This window comes from Manis pentadactyla, chromosome 3, assembly GCF_030020395.1.
Source record: "Manis pentadactyla isolate mManPen7 chromosome 3, mManPen7.hap1, whole genome shotgun sequence".
In the NCBI taxonomy this organism is placed as follows: domain Eukaryota; kingdom Metazoa; phylum Chordata; class Mammalia; order Pholidota; family Manidae; genus Manis; species Manis pentadactyla.
The window spans coordinates 93,050,482-93,069,960 of record NC_080021.1 but is presented as its reverse complement, the minus strand read 5'-3'; the positions used below and the strand labels follow the sequence as shown (position 1 = coordinate 93,069,960).

Below are 19,479 nucleotides of genomic sequence, written 5' to 3'. Positions count from 1 at the left end.
AAAGTTTGGTGCATGTTAGGAGTCTTGCGACTCCCGTGACAATTCTCCGCGCGCCAGCAGGCTCCCTGACAGTTTCGGGCCCTGCGTTTGCATGCAGGGACCGCCCACATCCCAGCACAGAGGCGCGGGGTGGGCAAGGCTGACCCCTTCCACCGTCCCCGCCCAGCCCAAGGAGGAGGAGCCCCCGGCGGGGGAAGGGCTGGGGTCGAGGAGGAGCGGGAGGAGACAGGGAGTGAGCAGCTCGCCCCTCCCCGTACCCGCTTCCCCCGACCCCGAGCCTCGGACCGGACGCCCGGGTTCCCGGTCGCTGCCGCTCCTGCTCTCACCTGCCGTCCGGCCTGGGGTCGGGGGTGTCGGCGGAAGGCCCCGCGGCGCCGCCAGCACTAAGACTGGAGGCCCGGCGGCTTCGCCTCTGCGGCGGGGGCTGTTTCTGGGTTGTCTGCTCTGGCCCCATGGCGCGGAGGTGGCGGGGAGGAGGTGGCCGCGTGCCCAGGAGACCCGCAGGGACGGGCACCTCGCGCGGCCGCTTCTGCCCCCGCAGCAGTTCCGGTCAGGAGCGCGCCGCCGCCACCATTTTCCGGGGTTTGAAAATGGCGGCCGCGAAGGGGCCAGCCAATCAGAGGACAGCAGGTCGTTGCTAGGATGCGTGGAGTCCCGTCCTCTACCCTCCCAGGCCCTCCGGCGCCTGACCGAAGCTTAAAGAGTGAGGTGGTGCCCTGGGCAGTCCAGCAGATTAGTGGATGGCCTTGGTTTAATAATGACTCCGTTCCTAAATCCCCAAAGCCCAATACCTATTGCACTGTTTATTAGGACTTTCATCACAGGCCAAGACAAATTGCAAGCATTTTAATTCCTTACCAGTATTTGAGGAGAAGAGAGGTAGAAAGTAATGACCGAATATGAGGTGGTGGTGTTGATCACATACACACCAAATTATTAAAGTGAGAGAAATCCCAGTTATCAAAGGAAATGGAAATGAGTTCTCAGGGCTGTCTAGGAAACCAGTAAAACCTAATTTTGAGCCCTCCTGCTTCCCAATGGGGAGGAGTGAAAGTGCCTTCATCCTCTAATTATAAGAAGGCAGCAAAAGGCACAACGTCAAATAATGGACCTTCTCAAATAATGAAGTTGTTAAATAGCACGTTCTTTGAATTTAAATATTGATTTTTTTTGTCTCAAACTCTTTCAAAAATAACTTTTCCTTTGACACTTAGGAATCTGTCCTAAGAAATAAAATTACATAGGCACTGAAGGGTGGCAGAATATGCCATCCTAAAACATGCTACTGTGGCATTAGGATTATTTTGCGCTACAGGCAGTTGAAGAACACCAGGTGCAGGAAGGGCATTCTGGCCTCCCTTTTTTTACTGAAAGCAGAAGATGAAGTTCTGGTGTGAAAACTGCCCTTTCTATACCAGGAGGAAAGAAACATTCTTATTCCCGGAGATGGGGGGAAGTCAAGGGAGAGAGAATAATGTACAAACAGACCTTATTAAAATAATATCTTCCTTTGGTCTCCTTATATATTTTAGTTACTTTCCCACAATTGCCTCTCTACACCTACTCTAGTATATAAATAAGCACTAAGATTTTGCCACTCCTGTGGGTCTTCGTTGTCCTATGGATCTATCTCCCTTGTTTGTGTGAAAATCCCTTTACTTTTCTCCTATTAATCTGTCTTCTGTCATTTTAACTGTCATGCCCAGCTGGACACCCTAACAGGGTAGAAGTGAAGTTTTGTTTCCCCTACAACATGAAGATATTAATGGCATGGTTGTTGTTTATGATATCAGAAAGAGTAAATAAAGGCAATCTAAAAAAACAATGATAGGGAAATGGTTAATTATGGTTGATTCACTGGAAAGAATATTTTCAGCCAATAAAAATTAACTATAAAGTGTGGAATAGAATAATATGTTGTAATTTTTAAATAAATACATGGAATCTAGAGGTATATCTAGTATATTCAGAGTTATGAATTATAAGAGATTTAATAGGAAAAAGAGATCAATGAATTAAAATGTCTCCATGTGGTCAGACTTTGGGTATTAATTTTTTTTACTTATATTTTATAATTTTTAAATTGTGAAGTATTGAGCTTATATTACATTTATAGCACAAGGTTAAGAATGTTTAGTTTTAAAAAGGGAAAGAAGTTAGGGAGTAAGATGCCCATAGTTGAGAACTACCTCTGTTCTGCCTTATCATACCCTTCCTCCCAAATTAAGAAGGAAATATTGCTTTGTAGCAGTTAAACAATACAGAAATGTCCACTAGGGAGTTGGTAAAAAATTTATTTTAATAACATTTTGGCACTAAAGTTCCAAAATATTATCAGTGGAAGCAATGGGGGCAAGGGTAGGGATTAAAAAGGGAGTATTGAAAATGTGTGTGTGTGTGTGCGCGTGCGCGTGCTCGCGCACGCATATGTGTGTTTTGGGGAAAATATTTCTAAAGGACTAAAATACATATGATGGAGATAATATATGTATATAAACATACATAATTAAGTATACACATTAAAAATTTAAGAGTAACAGCTAGAAGTACTGAAAAATGTCTTACAACTTTGTAGGCGTTCCATAAGAGGAAAAATTGTGGTACAACAAAAAGTCAATCAATCTGTCAAATAGGAGGAAAATATGGAAAAAAGAAAAAAGCATAGTTAAAAGAAAGCATTAAGAAATAGAAAACTTCTATTAATAGAAAACCCAGCCAAATGTAGGTAATCACAATAAAAGTGATTACATTGCATTTTCCCATTGAAAGACAGAGACTCTCACTATATTAAGACACATCCAAAACAAGTTTAAAAATAAACAAATGGAGTTCCAGCTCCAGTAATATGATGCAATAAGTTATCGAGACCATTTTGATTATTAAGCAAAACAAAAAATGCTAACTAAAGTGCAAAAGAACATCTTGAGGCTTTGATGAATAAGATAGTAAAGAATTATTGGGCCAAATCTTGAGGAAATGAGAAGATAAGTGGAGGCCAGAAACTCCTTTTATGTTAAAGGTACTTTCCAAACAGGGAAATTTCAGTGTTCATGGATTTAATTGGTGCAAGGGAGAGGAATCAATGCCCAGAGCCCAATCCAAGGTAATTTAATAGGAGACTTTTCACCATACAGTTTAACCACCAAAATACTTTCAAAATAAGGGTAAACCCACCCACCTCCACAACACCCATGAGACCACAAGGTGATTTTCCTTGGTATTGAGCAGGGCTGGGCATTAGGAGGGACTGTCTCTCAGAAGCTATGACCACAAGCTGGCACTAAGACCAGTGGGCAATCCAGAATCACATCACTTGGATGGTCTGAAAATTAAACAAATGTATTTAAACAAATAAACATCCCTCAGGTGTCTTGTTGAAAATGCCAATGCTCTCTGGAGAACTACACTTTTATCCCAGACTACAGAGACTTACCTCAAATAATTTTTCAAGGAAAATCACTAGCTCACACACAAAAAACCAAGCAGATAAGGAAAGAAACCACTGCTGGTAAGAATCAGAAGACATAACTGACAGAAAAAAACAGACCTGCAAAGATTTTGTCTGAATAATCAGACAGAAACGTTTACAATTACTATGTTGAAAGAAAGAAAAGACAAGATGGAAAATATCTTCAGGAAGTATACAATTACAAAAAAATAAGCATAATGGAGCAGATTTGAAAAAGAACTTAGAAGAACTTGTAGAAATGAAAAAAACGCAGTAATTAAAATAGAAAACTCACTGCATGACTTTAAAAGATTAGATAAAGCCAAAGAAAGACAGTAAGTGAACAGGATTATAGTTGGAGAAATTAACCAGAATGTAGCATAGACATTCAGATTGGAAATATAAGATGTGAAGGACTCTACAAGGTACAGCAAAAAGGTCTAACAAAAAGGAGAGAAAAGGGAATATGGGAAGAAAGCAATATTAAAAAAATAGCGACTGAGGACTTTCTAGAACTCAAGAGAGACATGAATCATTAAGCCCAACAGATCATTAAACCCAGCGAATCCAAAGCAGAACAAATAAAAAGAAATCCACATAAAGACACATTATGTAAAACCAAAGAAACCAAGGACAAAGACAAAAATTCCAGAGGAGCCAGAGAGAAAAGACCTTAAAAGGAACAAGATTTATACTGACAGCTTCTCATATGCAACAGTAGACTGAGGAATAAATACCAGCATTGAAATCTACCCAGTGAAATACCTTTCAAGAATATGGGTGAAATAAAGATATTTTCAGGCAAAAGCAAAAAAAAAAAAAAAAGTTTGTAACTGAAAGATGCTCTCAAAGAAAGTCTAAAGGATTTACTTCAGGCCCAAGTAAGAAAAGTAAAATCTAAAATGGGAGAAGGAATGCAAAGCAAAGAAAGTGGTAAATATGTGGGTGAATCTAAAACATTGTTTAAACCAACAATACTACCTTGCAAACAAATACATGACAACAATAACAACAAAAAAACACAGAAGAATGATAAATGGAATTCAATTATTCTAAGGTCTAAGAAAAGGGTATTGTGCAAGAAGAGGGTAAAGATATTGATTAAATTTAGATATGTTGTAATATATTGGATAATTGCTAAAATTTGGAATTATATAATATGTGGTCATTGTGTCTGGCTTTTTTCACTTAGCATGTTTTCAAAGTTCATCCATGGTGTACCACATATCGTTATCATTCCTTTTTACTGCTAAATAGTATTCCCTTGTATGGATATACCACTTTTATTTATCTATTCACCAGATGATGGACATTTGAGTTATTTCCACTTTTGCCCTTACAAAAATGCTGCTATGAATGTTTGTTTACAAATTTTGTGTGGACATATGTTCTCATTTCTTTGGGGTAGTGAAGCATTTTTATTGTTCCTTTTTCCTTATTCTATTTGAAAGCTAAACACTCCATTTCTATTTTTAGCAATTATCCAAGATATTACTACATATATAAATTTAATCAATATCTTTACCCTTTTCTTGCAAAAGATAACCTAGGATATGAGGACAAACAGCACAGAAGTAAAAACTATATCTAAACCCAACTATATGAGTTATTGCATTGAATGTAATGGACTAAATTCTTCAAGTTAAAGACAAAAATAGAAAAAAAATCAGTGTGTTTACAAAGGACACATAAAAAATGTGAGAACAATGAAGTATGTAAAGAATGTAAGAATGTAAAAAGTGGAAAAAGATATTCAAACACTAACCAAGAAAACAACATTAAAGTAGTAATTCTTTATTAATATTCAATAATATTAATTGTAGTTCAACAGTATTAATATTCAATAATACAAACTTTAAGGCAACAATCCAGTTAAGATAGTTATTTAAAAATGGTACAAAAAGTTTCAATTCTTCAGGAACTATAACAATTTAAAATTCACATGCTTTTAATAACATTCTGAGAATAGATAAAGCAAAAATTGTCAGATAAAGAAATAATAGACAAATCAACAATCATAATGGGAAATTTTAATACATCTTTAAAAATAATCAGTACCCAAAATTCAGACTACACAATAAATGAGTTTGATGTAATGGAGATGCATATATCTCCATTGCATCCAACAACTCCAGAATACACATTCTTTTCAAGCATTCACAGAACATTTTTAAAAATTGACCATATAAAATCGCTCACTCTCCCGGTGCCTTGGCACCAACCTCCGGACCTCGTGGCGACGCCCGGCGGTCGCGTGGGGCCAGGAGCGAGACCGCGCCCTCCGGCACGGCAGGGGCGCCCGGACAGATATAAAGGAAAGAGAATTAAATGAGGGAGCTGTTTAGCCAGGCTGTGCATTGCCTCTCCATCCAGATGGTACACACATCCTGCGTTCTTTGCAACATGCGTTTGGCTAAGCAATAAGGCCCACCTCACCCCAGGACATGCATTTCGTTCACAAAGCACTTTCCTAGGAGATGGCATTAGAAGATTCATTATCTTTCTCTTTATGGAGCTCCCTTTCCAAGGGTCACCTGCACAAGTAGTAACAAGGAGTCATGGCGAGGCCTCAGGTTCCAGGCCACCAGCCACATGGACAATAGAAGTGCTCTCCGTTTTGGCATCTTCACAAGCCTCACCAGCCCAGCCATGATGCTCCTTTCTACTCCCCAGGGCTTTCCATTCTGATGAAGTTCATTCAGTGCAGGGACCAATGCTTCACAGCCATCAACCCTGTCAACTACCTCAAAAGCAGATGCAGACCCAGACGACTCCACTCCATGGCCTGTCAATTCCACCCCATGCTGATTTTCTACTGAGCTCTTCCTACCACTGTTCTACTTTGCCCTCCCTGAAACCACAGCTCACAGACCCTGACTGACCCTAGGCACACGGGTATTCTCATCAGTGATGTGTCAGTTTAGAGAACTCAGTCACACTAATTTCCATGATTGTTACAATTCAGCATTTTAGCTTATTGCAAGGGATTACATTATAGAATGTTTGCCCTCCCCCCCACCAGAAGCATCATTTTTTTAATATCAAATTGGAAGAGAGAATAAAGAATACATGCCCACAAAAAAAAAATATTGACCATATAGCAGAATATAAAGGATGTCTTAAGTATATAAAGAGAGAAATTATTTAGAGTATGTTCTCTGAAATTAATGAACCAAAAAAAATGTATGATATAATTAAAAATAAAATAAATAATAAAAACCTAGACTATCCCCATATACTTGGAAGTGGTGGTGGTCCACGTGAAAGGGTGAAAGGTAGAGGTAAAAAGGCCACTTTTTTGGTTTGCTTTACGTATTAGGGATTGTTTGAATCTTATTTAAGGAATAGATATTTCGTACAGTACTTAAGCAATAGAAAGAGCTCCTTGCTGGCACAGCAGATTCTGCTCACTTTCCTTTCCCCATAAATGCTTAGTACATTCTTAATTATGTGAGGTGGATTTTTAAAAAATGCATTTGTTATTTTCAATCTAGGGATAAGATGGAAGTAATTCATCTGTAGTGTTGCACAAACTTAGTTCAGGGTGTGCTCAGGCCCACCTCCACTACTCTGAGACTGAACTGACAAAACGGCGAAGAGTCTGTACTGCTTTAAGTGGAGCAGGTGTCTCAGTCCGCAGGTGGGGTCATTTCCTGCCCTGTGATAAAGCTGACCTGGGTGCACTTCTCCGTCACTCCTGCGGGCAGTGGAGCAGCTTCCCGAGGGCATGGTAAGTGGCTACTGTACTCCTAGGGTGCCGGCAGTGTTGCTTTCCTGTTGAAGCAGGTTTGACTCCGGATTTGGCCCTCTTCCCACCAAACAATTCTTTACTTAATTCTTAATACGTGAGAAGACATTTGGTTCTTGCAATATCCATGTTGGGTGCAGATCTGGATAGGCTCTGCTCTATTCATCTCCACTTTTGCTGCTTTTGGAAAAGTAGTTGATCTGAAGTTGTTCACTTAATTGAAGTGCTGAAGCGAGCACCTCTGCTTCCTTCAGTTTCTGTGCTTGTTTGAGACCTGGTGTGCTGATATTCCTGTAGGAATCAATCGTTTCACTTTTAACTATGCTTTTAGAGTTTCTGGGGACTTCAGACCCAGGTTTCCATTGCCAAGCTCATAAATGCCTGGCAGGGTAAAGTGCAACATCTTCTCTGTCCTCTCTGTAGTTCTTTGGGGACAATAATGACGATAGTTACTTACAGTGATTCTGTTCGGGGACACCTTTTAAGATCCACTGTCCCTGTAATCACTTATGTGTCAGTCATACAAATGTTTAACATCTTAGAATTTTTAATTCTTAAATTGAAACCTTTCAAACTGCTTTTTCATCTTTGATCTTCTCACCCCATTGGACCCTCTCTTTGACATTGTAAAGATGTTTAAATTGTTTTGCTCTTAAAATTATGCCTTCCCACATGAGGGATGGAAATATCCTGTCTTAAGTGTATCAATGTCAGTATTATGGGTGTGATATTGTACTATAGTCTTGCAAGATATTTCCATTGGGGGAAATGGCTAAGGGGCCCATGAGATCTTTCTGTATTATTTCTTACAACTGTGTATGAATCTGCAGTTCCTATTTATGTCAAAAAAAGAGTTAACTAGAAGATTATGCCTTCCTAGTAATTCAAAGAAGCTTTGTAGTAGCATTTATTAATGTGCTGTGACTTACCATTGTTGATATTCAGTGGGCATTTTATAGTCTTAGAGTGTGACTAATATTTTAACACATAGTTTGGCAAGGAGGGAAGAATAAGGTGAAGACAGCCTTCGGTACCTTGGAACAGAGTGATGTTGTAAGCTCAGTTGCTTCTCAAACCAGGAAGGGCAAAGTTGATTCTTCTTGGGCCAAGTTTTCCTGCCAAATTAAAAAGGACAGTATCACTCCTCTGTCTGAACTACGTGGGTAGCAGATCACATGCAAAGCAGCAGTTGTTTTTTTTATGTTGGTATTATGAGCACATGGCATGTGTGCACCACACACGACTGGGTGGTAAACAGCTGAGGAAGACTGCTGTGAGAGAAATCTACATGTACATGGTTTCAATGATGTAGAGACACAAAATGCCCCCTAACTTTTAAATTTTTACCTACAACTAGGGATTTAGGTGAGTCTAATCTGTTTACAGTAGCCTACAATGTACTGGGATCATTTTAAGTCCCACAGGTGAAAGGAATGAAACTGTTCTTTGCAGATAGGGGTGGTAGAAAGCTGTTTATGATGGAATGTGTTGTTTTGATTTTTATGTGCCAGATAAAGGTGGGAGTATTGATTGGTACTAAGTGCACTGCAATTTGAGTTCACAACCACTGTCATGAGACTGATAATTGTAGAAAAGTAACACAAGAGGGAAGCTCTGCTCAAGCAGTGAACTTGAATTCTTCAAAGAGGAAAGAGAGCTGAGTTGTGCCTTGAGAATCAAGGAGACGAAGTACAAGGTTTGATGGGGCTGAGCAGGAAGAGAGTCCAAGTCAGATTGCAGGGGTGTGAACAGCCAGAGCTCCCTCCCACCGGCTACTGGTAGGCTTTTTGTAGCTGACGCTCAGGCCTTGGGAAAAGAGGGTAGGGTTACCTAGCACATCAACAGGCAAACCTCCTGAAGGGCCCTGATGATGCAAAAAATGGCCTTCTCACTCTCTAAGACCTCCTGTGTAGACTTGTTCCATGACCCTGGCAATCAAAGCTCAATGATATTAAAGTCAGTGAGTGTAATCCCTTCAGATTTTTAGGATTTAACTTTTCCTTTCCCTCTCTTAGATGTCTACTAAAACTGTGTCTGTTTAAATTACAAAAAGAGTTGTTTGCTATTAAAAAAAATGTGGATAGTGATTTAAAAGTGGGATAGGAGATGTGGGGGCTCATATGGGTGAAGGAAAACAGTGAAATTTAAACCAAAAAAGACCACTTACTACCCAGATATAACTAGAGTTAATACTTTGCATTTTTTTCATTAAGGTATCATTGATACACAATCTTATGAAGGTTTTACATGAGCAACATTATGGTTACTACATTCACCCATATTATCAAGTCCCCCCCGCCAATACTTCGCATTTTTCAAGACTATTTTCTATGCTTAGTTTTAAATGTATTTGACATACTTTATATACAATCAACATACAGCTTATGTACTCTGTACTTAATATGTTATGAACATTTCCCACTTCATACATTTTTGGGGGTAAATATTTAAGATAATATTAATTAAGGTAATATTAAGGATAATAATGTATAACATACTACTGTATTGATGATCTTCCTTTAAATGCCCAGCAGTAGGTGAATGGTTAAGAAGATGTTTTCACTCTTATAGTTAATAATACTGTGAATGCCATTGTGCCTAATCTTTATGTTTTAGATTATTTCTTTCTTTTGTAATTCATTTGTTTATGTCGTTTGCCTGTTTACCTAGTAGATGTCGCAAGTGTTTCTTTTGTAACTGATGAATATAAAACTGCTTTATATATAACCCTTATATATGAAGGGCTGTATATAAATCAATTTTTGTATACAGCAGTATTTATTATGGTATAGAATGTTTACATTTTGGAGTTGTCAAATCTATTGCATGTTTCCTTGGTGAATTTTTCACTACTTTTAAAAATCTTTTTATTTATTTTTTTGATATCATTAATATACAATCACATGAGCAACATTGTGGTTACTAGATTCCCCCCATTAATTTTTCACTACTTTAAAGCTTAGGCCATCCTTCCTTATCTAGAGCACATATGAACAGTAAATGTAAAAATCTTGAGATATGAAAAAGTAACATCTTTAATTTATCTGTAGTGGGTTTTAAACTGTGTCAAGGCTATACATGGATTTTGGTTTTGTGCCTTTCCAAAAACTAGCTAATTTTTTGGGGGGTAAGACAGCTTGATTTTATACATACATGGTATATAATATATATATAGTCTTGACTTGTTCTTAGCCCATTATACAATAGGTGCTTAGTTTATGTTGTTGAAACCTTTTAATGGAATTGTTGTCCTTAATTCAACTGTTCCTGTACCCTGACTTTTGGTTTCCATGAGATACTTTTAATTAGCCTTATAATATATTTCTCTTGTTGGCTTAGGCTAGCTTGGTGTCTGAATGCTGAGTGATGAAGCTCATGTTATCTGAGAAGGCCCACTCAGTGCTAACTTACTGTGGCTTATTTCAGAGGGAGTGCCTTTCCATTCATATTGGCCAAGCTGGCATCCAGATTGGGGATGCTTGCTGGGAACTCTATTGTCTGGAACATGGAATCCAGCCAGATGACATTGTTCTCAACGGTGAAAAGGGTCAGTTGGAAAATGCTAGAATGGATAGTATGGATGCATCTTTTGATACCTTCTTTTGTGAGACAAGAGCTGGGAAGCATGTGCCCAGAGCACTCTTCATGGACTTGGAGCCAACTGTTATAGGTAATGTAAGTTTACATTCTAGTGCACTTTTCAGGCCCACAATCAAAACAAACACACCAAGTATCCAATGGTGGGATTATCAGATTATACAAATCTATGTAAATGGCATCATGTGCACGTTTTCCAAATTTAGAGGATCACTCGATGGCACTTATGATGAGCAGCATGGCAAACACACCCAGAGGGAAGACTGGTGGAGCCTTTTTCTGTGTGGTGAAGCAAATTAATTCTTAATTTCTCCACACACATCTATCATAACAAAACTTTAAATTTTCTCCTGGATTTGAAAGCCAATTGCTAGAAGCTTCTGACAAAGAACCTGAAATTTGACATTAGCTTCTTATAAAGGGTAGAATATTTGAAAATGATCCTACAGAAGCAAGGAGCCAAATAAATCTAATTGTGGGCAAAATCAATACAATTCTATGATGATTAATGGCTGCCTTTGTAGTATCTTGTGCAAAAAACACTTAAAGTGGAGCTGGAGCAATCCTGGGTTGAGAAGTGGCCCCAGTGTGGAAAGGAGGGTGGATTTGGGTTTGGGATTATGTATTAATTAGTTATTGCTGTGTAATAAACTAGCTCTAAGCTGAGTGGTTTAAAACAATAATGATCATTATTTTGTCCATGAATCTGCAGTTTGAACAGGGCTCAGAGGGGACAGCTTCTCTCTGCTCCATGTGGTATCAGCTAGGAAGGCTCAAGTGGGACCTGGAGGATCTGCTTTGAAAAAGGCTCATCTACTTGGTGGCCAGCTGTTTCAGGCTGTTGGCTGAGAGCCAGGCCAGGGCTGTGGGGGACATGGGCCTCTCTCTGGGCTTCTTAGGCTTCCTCACAGCATGGCGCTGGATGCCAAGAGCAAGCATCCCATGAGAACAAGGCAGAGGTTCATTGTACTGTAATAACCTAGCATTGGGAGTCACACGATGTCACTTCAGATATTTTCACCTGGTCAAGGTGGTTACAAAGATCTACCCTGGAAGGGGTATAAGCCTCACCTCTTAATGTGGAAATAGGTTCTAGAAGCACATGTGAGATGAAAAATCTTGTTGTGGCCTTCTTTGGAAAATGCAATCTGTACATACTGGACTGATTGGAGTCCATTTCCCTATCAGAACAAAGTCAGTCCATCAGAACAGTGGATTGATGTCAATGTGAAGGAAAAGATAGAAGGTTTTATTGAAAGGGGGAAGTTACAAATTGTCAAGGCCAAGATGCTTCAATAAAGATTTAGTGTTTACTCTGGTAGATGCTGTGAAAGAATTAAAAATAAGGAGGTATTGATAACTTCAAGAACAGAGGAGACTAGTACAGAGGTGAGGAGGAGCAATTGTGGTATGTTCAGATTTGAGTTACATGTGTCCTCAGAGAATATCTGACTTTTTGTTTCAGACACATGGGAGTTAGCTGGAGTCTGCTGTCCCAGAACCTGAGCAGGGTGGAATATGTCCCCAGAGGACTTCAGTAAATGTAGCTGAAGGAGCCATGTGAGAGGCCACATCCCAGTATTAGGATTATTGTAGCAGACATTTTAATTTGTGCCAATGCACAGATGCTAGGCCTATAGGAGGCTTAAGGCCCAAGATCAGAAGCTAAGCAAGTAAGAGAAGAGACAGGGGCAGGCAAAGACCCAGAAGAAATTCCCTAATCCTTTAGAATATAGCCTGGTAGGAGGGTGATTTTGAGGGTCCTGAGCTGTCCAAACAAAAAGGCCTAAGGTCCAGGGTTTAGGGAGGAGGCCCTGGTTTTCCTTGTTCTGTCCAGCACACGTGCCAGGCACTGTTCTTGACATTGGAGGCATGTATAGTTTCGGTGTTCATGGAACCCACATAGTCAGGTGCAGACCTATAAAAGACAAATAGGGTGCTTGAAAGCTGACTGGATAGTCATCAGATGTCTGCTCCTGAGGGAACAGAATTTGCAAATTCACAGAGGTGTAGAGGAACATGCAGCCTAATAGTTCAGTGTGGCTGGAATGGAGGGTGTGGGCAGGAGGGCGATGAGAAAGGAGTCTGGGCCATGGGCCTGGTAGCGGGAAGTCAGGAATTTGGACAGAGAAAGGACTTTGCAGGGAACAGCTGTAAGGGATGGACAATCAAGTGGAGAGGAGCTAAATGGCATTGGAGGTGAGGCAGCCAAAAAGCCATCCAATAATTGTGTTTAAAAACCATCAAAGCCCCTGCAGATGCTGGTTGAAGATGCTGGGCCAGGCACTGAAGTCTCCAAACAAAGTGCTAAAAGGCAGGAAGTTAGAGTGGCAGTTTGGTATGCATATGAAGCAGGCTTCTTTGGGAGTATATAGTTGGGTTTAGGAATTCACGGTCATATGCAGGAGAGCACGGTGAATTGCGAAAACTGCCTTGCTCTTAGAAAATTAGAGCATTTGCTCTTAAGCAGTGAGCTTCTCCTACTAACTATAGATATCTGGTGCCAAGGCCTGGGACGCAGATCTGCATAAATACATGCCATGAGGCCTGTGTTATTATTGCTTTGTGTAACTGTTGCTATGTGGGCTGTGTACCATGCCCCGAGAACTTGTTTAATCCTCATAACTCAGTAGGGCAGGTCTTGTTAATATCCTGCTTAGTGAGATGAAATAATTGAGGCATAGATTTGATAAGTAACTGCTCTGTAGTCCAATGAGGAAGACAAGATGTGAACCCAGGAAACTAATTCATGAACTCCTGCTGTAGCCTACTTAGTCCTCTAACACTGCTATGTGACTCCTGAGGAATTGTTCTGTCTGGGCGTTCTAAGGTGGGGGATTGGGACCCAGGCCTCAGACACGCTGTGTTCTGCTGTCTTCCCATGCTACCCAGGGTTTGAAGGCAGTGAAACTAAGCATGAGTTGCACTGGTTACATTCAATACTGCCAACATCTTAACACCAATTTCCCTGCCTCACACATTTATGTGAACTGTATTTGAGTCTCGTGGGTGTTTGAGTTGCCATATGGGCCTTCTTTGTTAAAGCCTCTTTTAATACAGATTGTCATGCCTTTCCAGTGTACAGTTGGCTGTTTGTAGATAGAAATAGTTGTCTTAGAATGCCAAGGTACCATCAGGTGTGTAGTAGGTTAAATAGTGTCTCCCAAAAATCTAGGTCCACCTAGCACCCCAGAATATGACTTTATTTGGAAATCAGGTCTTTGTAGATGTACTTAGCTAAGATGGGGTCATACTGGATGAGGGTAGTCCTAAATCCAGTGATCTGTGTCCTTATGAGAAGAAGACAGGAAAGAGGGGGTACCTTTGCAGGCAGAGACTGGCATGTGGCTGTAAGTCAAGGAACCCAAAGGATTGTCAGAGTCAGCAGGAGCTGGACAGAGGATGGAAAAGTCTCTCCATCAGAACTTCCAGAAGGAACCAGCCCTGCCCATGCCTTGATTTTGGACTTCTGGCCTCCTGAACTGTGGAAGAAAAAATGTCTCTCGTTTGAGGCCACTGAATGGGTTGTAATTTGTTACGGCAGCCCTAAGAGAGTAACAAAGGGGCATGATGGGAAAACATACCGTCAGTTTATAGGGAAATGCTGGTTCCTTTCACTAGCCTGAGGAAGTCTGGGTCAGCAGTTTAAATTCATCCCTTTCCCACCATGTGGGGGAAGACCGGGGGTCAGGGTACAGGGCTGTGCATGGATCAACAGGGGGCTGGCAGCTGAAGGGTGTGAAGCACACTGACCCTCCCCTCCCTCTGCAGATGGCATCCGTGCTGGCAAGTACCATTCCCTCTTCCACCCTGAGCAGCTCCTGAACGGAAAGGAAGCTGCTGCAACAACTATGCCAGAGGTCGCTGTTCTGTGGGGTCAAGGATCACTGACCTCGTGCTGGAGAGGATCTGGAAGCTGGCGAGTGGCTCCCTTCTCCTTAGGCAGGACCACACCCAAGAGCCTGGGGGTCTGCAGGCACCTCCCCAGCAGCCCCTGTGTTTCTGGCCTCGACGTCACACCACCCAGCCTGCACCCTGGAGCCTCCTGAGGCTGTCACAGTGGGGAGGCGTCCTGGTGTTGGCTTTGAGTGGCTTTGCTACTTACGAAGGGCAAAAGTACCCTCTTTACTTACTGTAAAGCCCCATCTTCTTTTTCCCTCTCGTTAGACTTATGAGGAAACGTGTTATTTCCTCCCCCATCACAGCTTTATTAAGATATAAGTGACATGTAACACTCTGTAAATTTAAGGTGTACAGAATGATGATTTGACACGTGTATACACACACACACACACACACACACACACACAGTGAAATGGTTACCACACTATACTTAACCACCCATCTGCTCACATGATTACCTTTCTCTCTTTTTTTATTTGTAGTGACAATATTTAAGATCTGCCCACCTAGCAACTTTCAAGTATATAGTACAATGTTTTCAACTACAGTCACCATGCTGTACATCAGATTCCAAGAACCTCAATTAATCTTCTCACTGAAAATTTGTGCCCTTATACCAACATCCCCCTGTCTCCCTGAACCCTGCGCCCCTGGCAACTACTTTCTCCTCTCTCTTTCTACAAGTTTGGCTTTTGTAAATTCCACATATAAATGAAATGATACAATATTTGTCTTCCTCTGACTTACTCCATTTCACTTAGCACAAGGCCCACAAGGTCCATCCGAGTTGTTGCAAACGGCAGGATTTCCTCCTTCATATCGACAGTGCCCCATCTACTCTTCTGCTGCTCTTAGTTTATCTTGTTATCCAAGACTTCCAAAGCATGCTAAAACTTGTCATTTCCAATAGTGACCACTGTTTATAAAGTTAGCTCGGGGAACACCCCACAAGCTGACTCTGTTTACTAACAGTTAATTCTTCTCCAAGGACCTCCATATGGAGAATTCCTTGTCCAGTAAACATTTTGGCGTTTGGCATAGTTCTTAGGTGATGCCATGCCTTCACACAAGCCCAGTAGGCTGGGTGTAGAAGTGGTATGTACTTCATCTACTGGGAGGGAAAGTGATAGTTCAACATTTGCTAGTCATTTTCTCTTCTTTGTTATTGATAAAGACCTTGCTTTAGATCACATACAGATAAATCCATGGAGGGCAGCGAACAACAGTTGAATGTTTATGCTTAACTTGGAGTAACACTCTAAAGTGCTTCCCCCACTACAGAACTAGGCCCTCGAATGTGTTCCCTCATGGATGTTTGTCTGGACTTGAGCATGGTAAAACCAGTCCTTTCTGAAGGTTTTTGTTTTTTTTTAGGAACTCGTATTGCCACCACCCTGGCTTCTGGTTAACTTGGCTGAGTTCTCACATCTCATTCACTTTCCCCAGGCAGAACAGTGCAGTGGGCTGCAGGGATTTTTGATTTTCTGAAGCTTTGGAGGAGGCACCGGATCAGGATTTACATCCCTCTTACTGGAGCAGCTCTCGACAGAATATGACAGGAAGATGAAATTGGAGTTCTCTGTCTACCCAGCCCCCAGGATCTCCACTGCTGTCGTAGAGCCTTACAACTCTATCCTCACCACCCACTCCACCATAGAGCACTCGGACTGCACCTTCATGGTGGACAACGAGGCGATCTATGACATTTGCCATCATTAACTTGGTGCTGAACGCCCCTCTTATGCCAGCATTAATAGGCTTATAGGTCAGGTGGTATCTTCCATCACGGCTTCCCTACGATTTGAAGGGCCCTTGAATCTGGACCTAATTGAATTCCAGACCAACCTAGACCCTCTCCAAGAATACATTTCCCCATGACAACCTTTGCTCCCATCATCTCTGCTGACAGTGCCTACCATGAGGAGTTCTCTGTGTCAGACATCACTGCTGCTTGCTTTGAGTCTTCCAACCAGCTGGTCAAGTGTGATCCTCACTTGGGGAAGTATATGGCCTGCTGCCTACTCTACAGAGGAGATATGGTCCCTAAGGATGTGAATGCAGCAATTGCAGCCATCAAGTCAAGAAACTCTGTGCAGTTTGTAGATTGGTGCCCCACTGGTTTCAAGGTAGGCATCAACACTCAGCCCCCCATGGTGATGCCAGGGGGAGAACTGGCCAAGGTGCAGTGGGCTGTCTGCCTGCTCAGCAATACCACAGCCATTGTGGATGCCTGGGCCCACCTAGACTACAAGTTTGACCTCATGTATGCCAAGAAGGCATTTCTACATTGGTACATCAGAGAAGGCATGGAGGAAGGCGAGTTCTTAGAGGCCAGAGAAGATTTGGCAGCCCTGGAGAAGGACTATGAGGAAGCAGGGCAAAGTCTCTGAGGCAAATGTGACTGATGGAAATGAACATTAAGCTGAAGGGTCATGCTTTCTTTCCGAGAGATTATACATTAGTGGGTAGAGTTGCCTTGATTGCAAGAAAAAGGAAATCAAATCAAGCAAGATCCCCAGCTCCACCATAAATTAAAGGGGCACTGTTAACAAAGAGCACATTTTTCCTTCTCTGTCCCTGGGATCCAGCACTGCTACTTGGGAGCCTGCAAGGTTTGGAGTCCTTTGAACCTCTGGATCATTTCTATGTGTTTTTTTTTTTTGGTCATGATAGAAACCTAACTTTATTCTTCGCTTTGTTAACCATGGGACTATGAAACCCTAAAGTCAATGATTTCCCTTTCCTGCACCTGAGGCAGAACACAGCACATATTGATTATTAATGTTATTTCCCCCATATCTATGATTTGTACATTGATCAAATAATGAAGATTTTCAGTGTGATTCTTCTCCTTCTTCCAAATGTGGGCCTTACCATCTCAGTTTGCTTTTCATTCAAACAAATAAAGAAACAACAGGAATATTCTTGGTCTTTTAACAATGTGAACCTGTGTCTTACAGCCCAGAAGGTGAAAATGACCTCTTTTGGCTCCCCTGCCCTTGAGGTGTTCTCAAAGTGTGGCCAGCAGAACCCCCCATCAGAGCCATTTAAGAGGTTTAGATAAACTGCAGATTCTTAAGCTTCACCACAGACTTGCTAAACATCAAGCCCTGGGGATTGGAGGGGGCATGCGTGACCTGAGAGTTTCAAGTTTAGAAAACACTTAATGGAATTAATTTTTGGTATTAAACTCTCCCATTTTTTTAAACAAGTGAGAATTTAAAATAGAACAAAGAGCTATTAATGCCTTAAAACCAGTAGCCTCAGCATGGCCAGTGCTTTGGTCCCGTGGACACTCAGAGGAAAGGCTCTCACGCGTTGGCTGGGGGCATGCAGTTGGGTGTCTTTGTGTGAGGTGTACCAAGCTGCAACACTACTGCCTGCTGGAGGTGTCACCTGGACCCCAGGACTGCTGCTCTGTCCTTAACAGTTTCCCACTAGCTGCTCTTCTGTATGAAAAACCACTGCCCTGACATGTGGCCTCAAGAGCACCAGTCACATGATATACCATTCTGTCTATTTTTAGACCCAGCCATTGTCTCCGTGGAACCCAATGAGCACAGTTTGGTGGAAATAATATTCAGGTACTCTCCAATGCCCATAAAGGTATGGCTGTCCAGCCTACCCAACCATCAGTGGGTTTTTGCTGGATCCTGAGCCTCTCAGCATTTGGCTGCATCCCCTTTGAGCTCTACTTCCATGGCCCTCTGCCAAGGGCTCAATCTTTGCTGACATGAAAACAGCTTCATGCCAGAGCTCACTTTGGAACTTGAGGCCTGTTAACCTTAAGGTCTGCCTGGACTTCCAGTATAGCAGTAGGGAAAGAAATATGATTCTCACTCTCATGTCTCTGACTTGCTGTGATCAAACATTTGGAGGAAAGTAAAAAATACTTTTTCTTCAAATAAAAGGAGTGACTTGGTGAACCCCACTGTCACTTTCACCAAATCTGAAAGTGGACTATCGGGCTCTACATAAGGGTAGAAGAAAACCTGTTTCACTGCTTGAAGAGGCCTCTGCTAGTATCCAAATTCCTGGGGGCTCTATTTTTCAATTCACTTGTGTCTCTCATGTTTGCATTTTAAAATCATGTCTCTTATTCAGTAGTAAGTAAAGGTATTTGATAACCTAAATACTATGGTGTCTCACCTGAGGGTTTCAGCCCCGGGCAAGTTCATTCTGGATTTGGTGAGACTGAGAAATGACAATGGAACCTTTGGGGGTAAAAAGGGGCTTATACCAAGCTTTATTCTCATGGTGGCAGATCAAGCGCTAGAATCCTGCCTCTGTCGTAGCCTCTGCCCCAGGTGCTGCCTCCACTCCAGGCTCTGCCCTCACCTCCAGCCTCTGTTCTCCTCCTTGGCTGCTTCCCTCTGCCCTTAGCACTGGGTGGAGCTCTTTTTATAGCAATACCTGCAATAAAGGCCTATTGCCAATGGGAGTGCAAGCATTCACCTATGCAGTAGGCTAAGTATTACATCATTACATGTACACAGTGAGTAGATTAGGACCAGGTGAGGATCCTGGCCGTGGACTTCCATTTTCCCTACATATGGACATTTCACATAATTGTGAGTTTTAGGATTAGGTCTCTTAAAGAGTAGTCATCAAGACTCAAATACTTTTCTTTAGGCTCTTCCTTTTAATAAAGTTTATCACTGTCAAATGGCAATGACTAATGTGGAAAGAATATTTAACTAGATATTAGGAAAGATAGATCCAAGTCATGGCACTGTTATAATGATGTAATCTTAAAATATATACCTCTCCATATCTTAAAGTC

The 19,479-nt window shown here is 41.6% G+C and overlaps 2 protein-coding genes across 2 annotated transcripts in view; one reads left to right on the top strand and one right to left on the bottom strand.

Annotated features, from left to right (window-relative positions):
* Window positions 1–658, bottom strand: part of LOC118913913 (neuroepithelial cell-transforming gene 1 protein-like) — a 56,940-nt gene extending 56,282 nt beyond the window's left edge. Inside the window, exon 1 of the mRNA XM_057498124.1 lies at window positions 327–658. Coding sequence (XP_057354107.1) covers window positions 327–454 — 128 coding nt within the window. The 5' untranslated portion in view covers window positions 455–658. The remainder of the gene's footprint in view (window positions 1–326) is intronic.
* Window positions 453–17,536, top strand: LOC130683085 (tubulin alpha chain-like 3). The gene is given in 7 exon segments (XM_057499344.1): window positions 453–630; window positions 7,156–7,178; window positions 10,623–10,866; window positions 14,565–14,633; window positions 14,636–14,716; window positions 16,147–16,542; window positions 16,545–17,536. Coding segments are annotated over 7 exon segments (1,533 nt in total). The 3' UTR covers window positions 17,087–17,536.
* The last annotated feature ends 1,943 nt before the right edge of the window (window positions 17,537–19,479 follow it).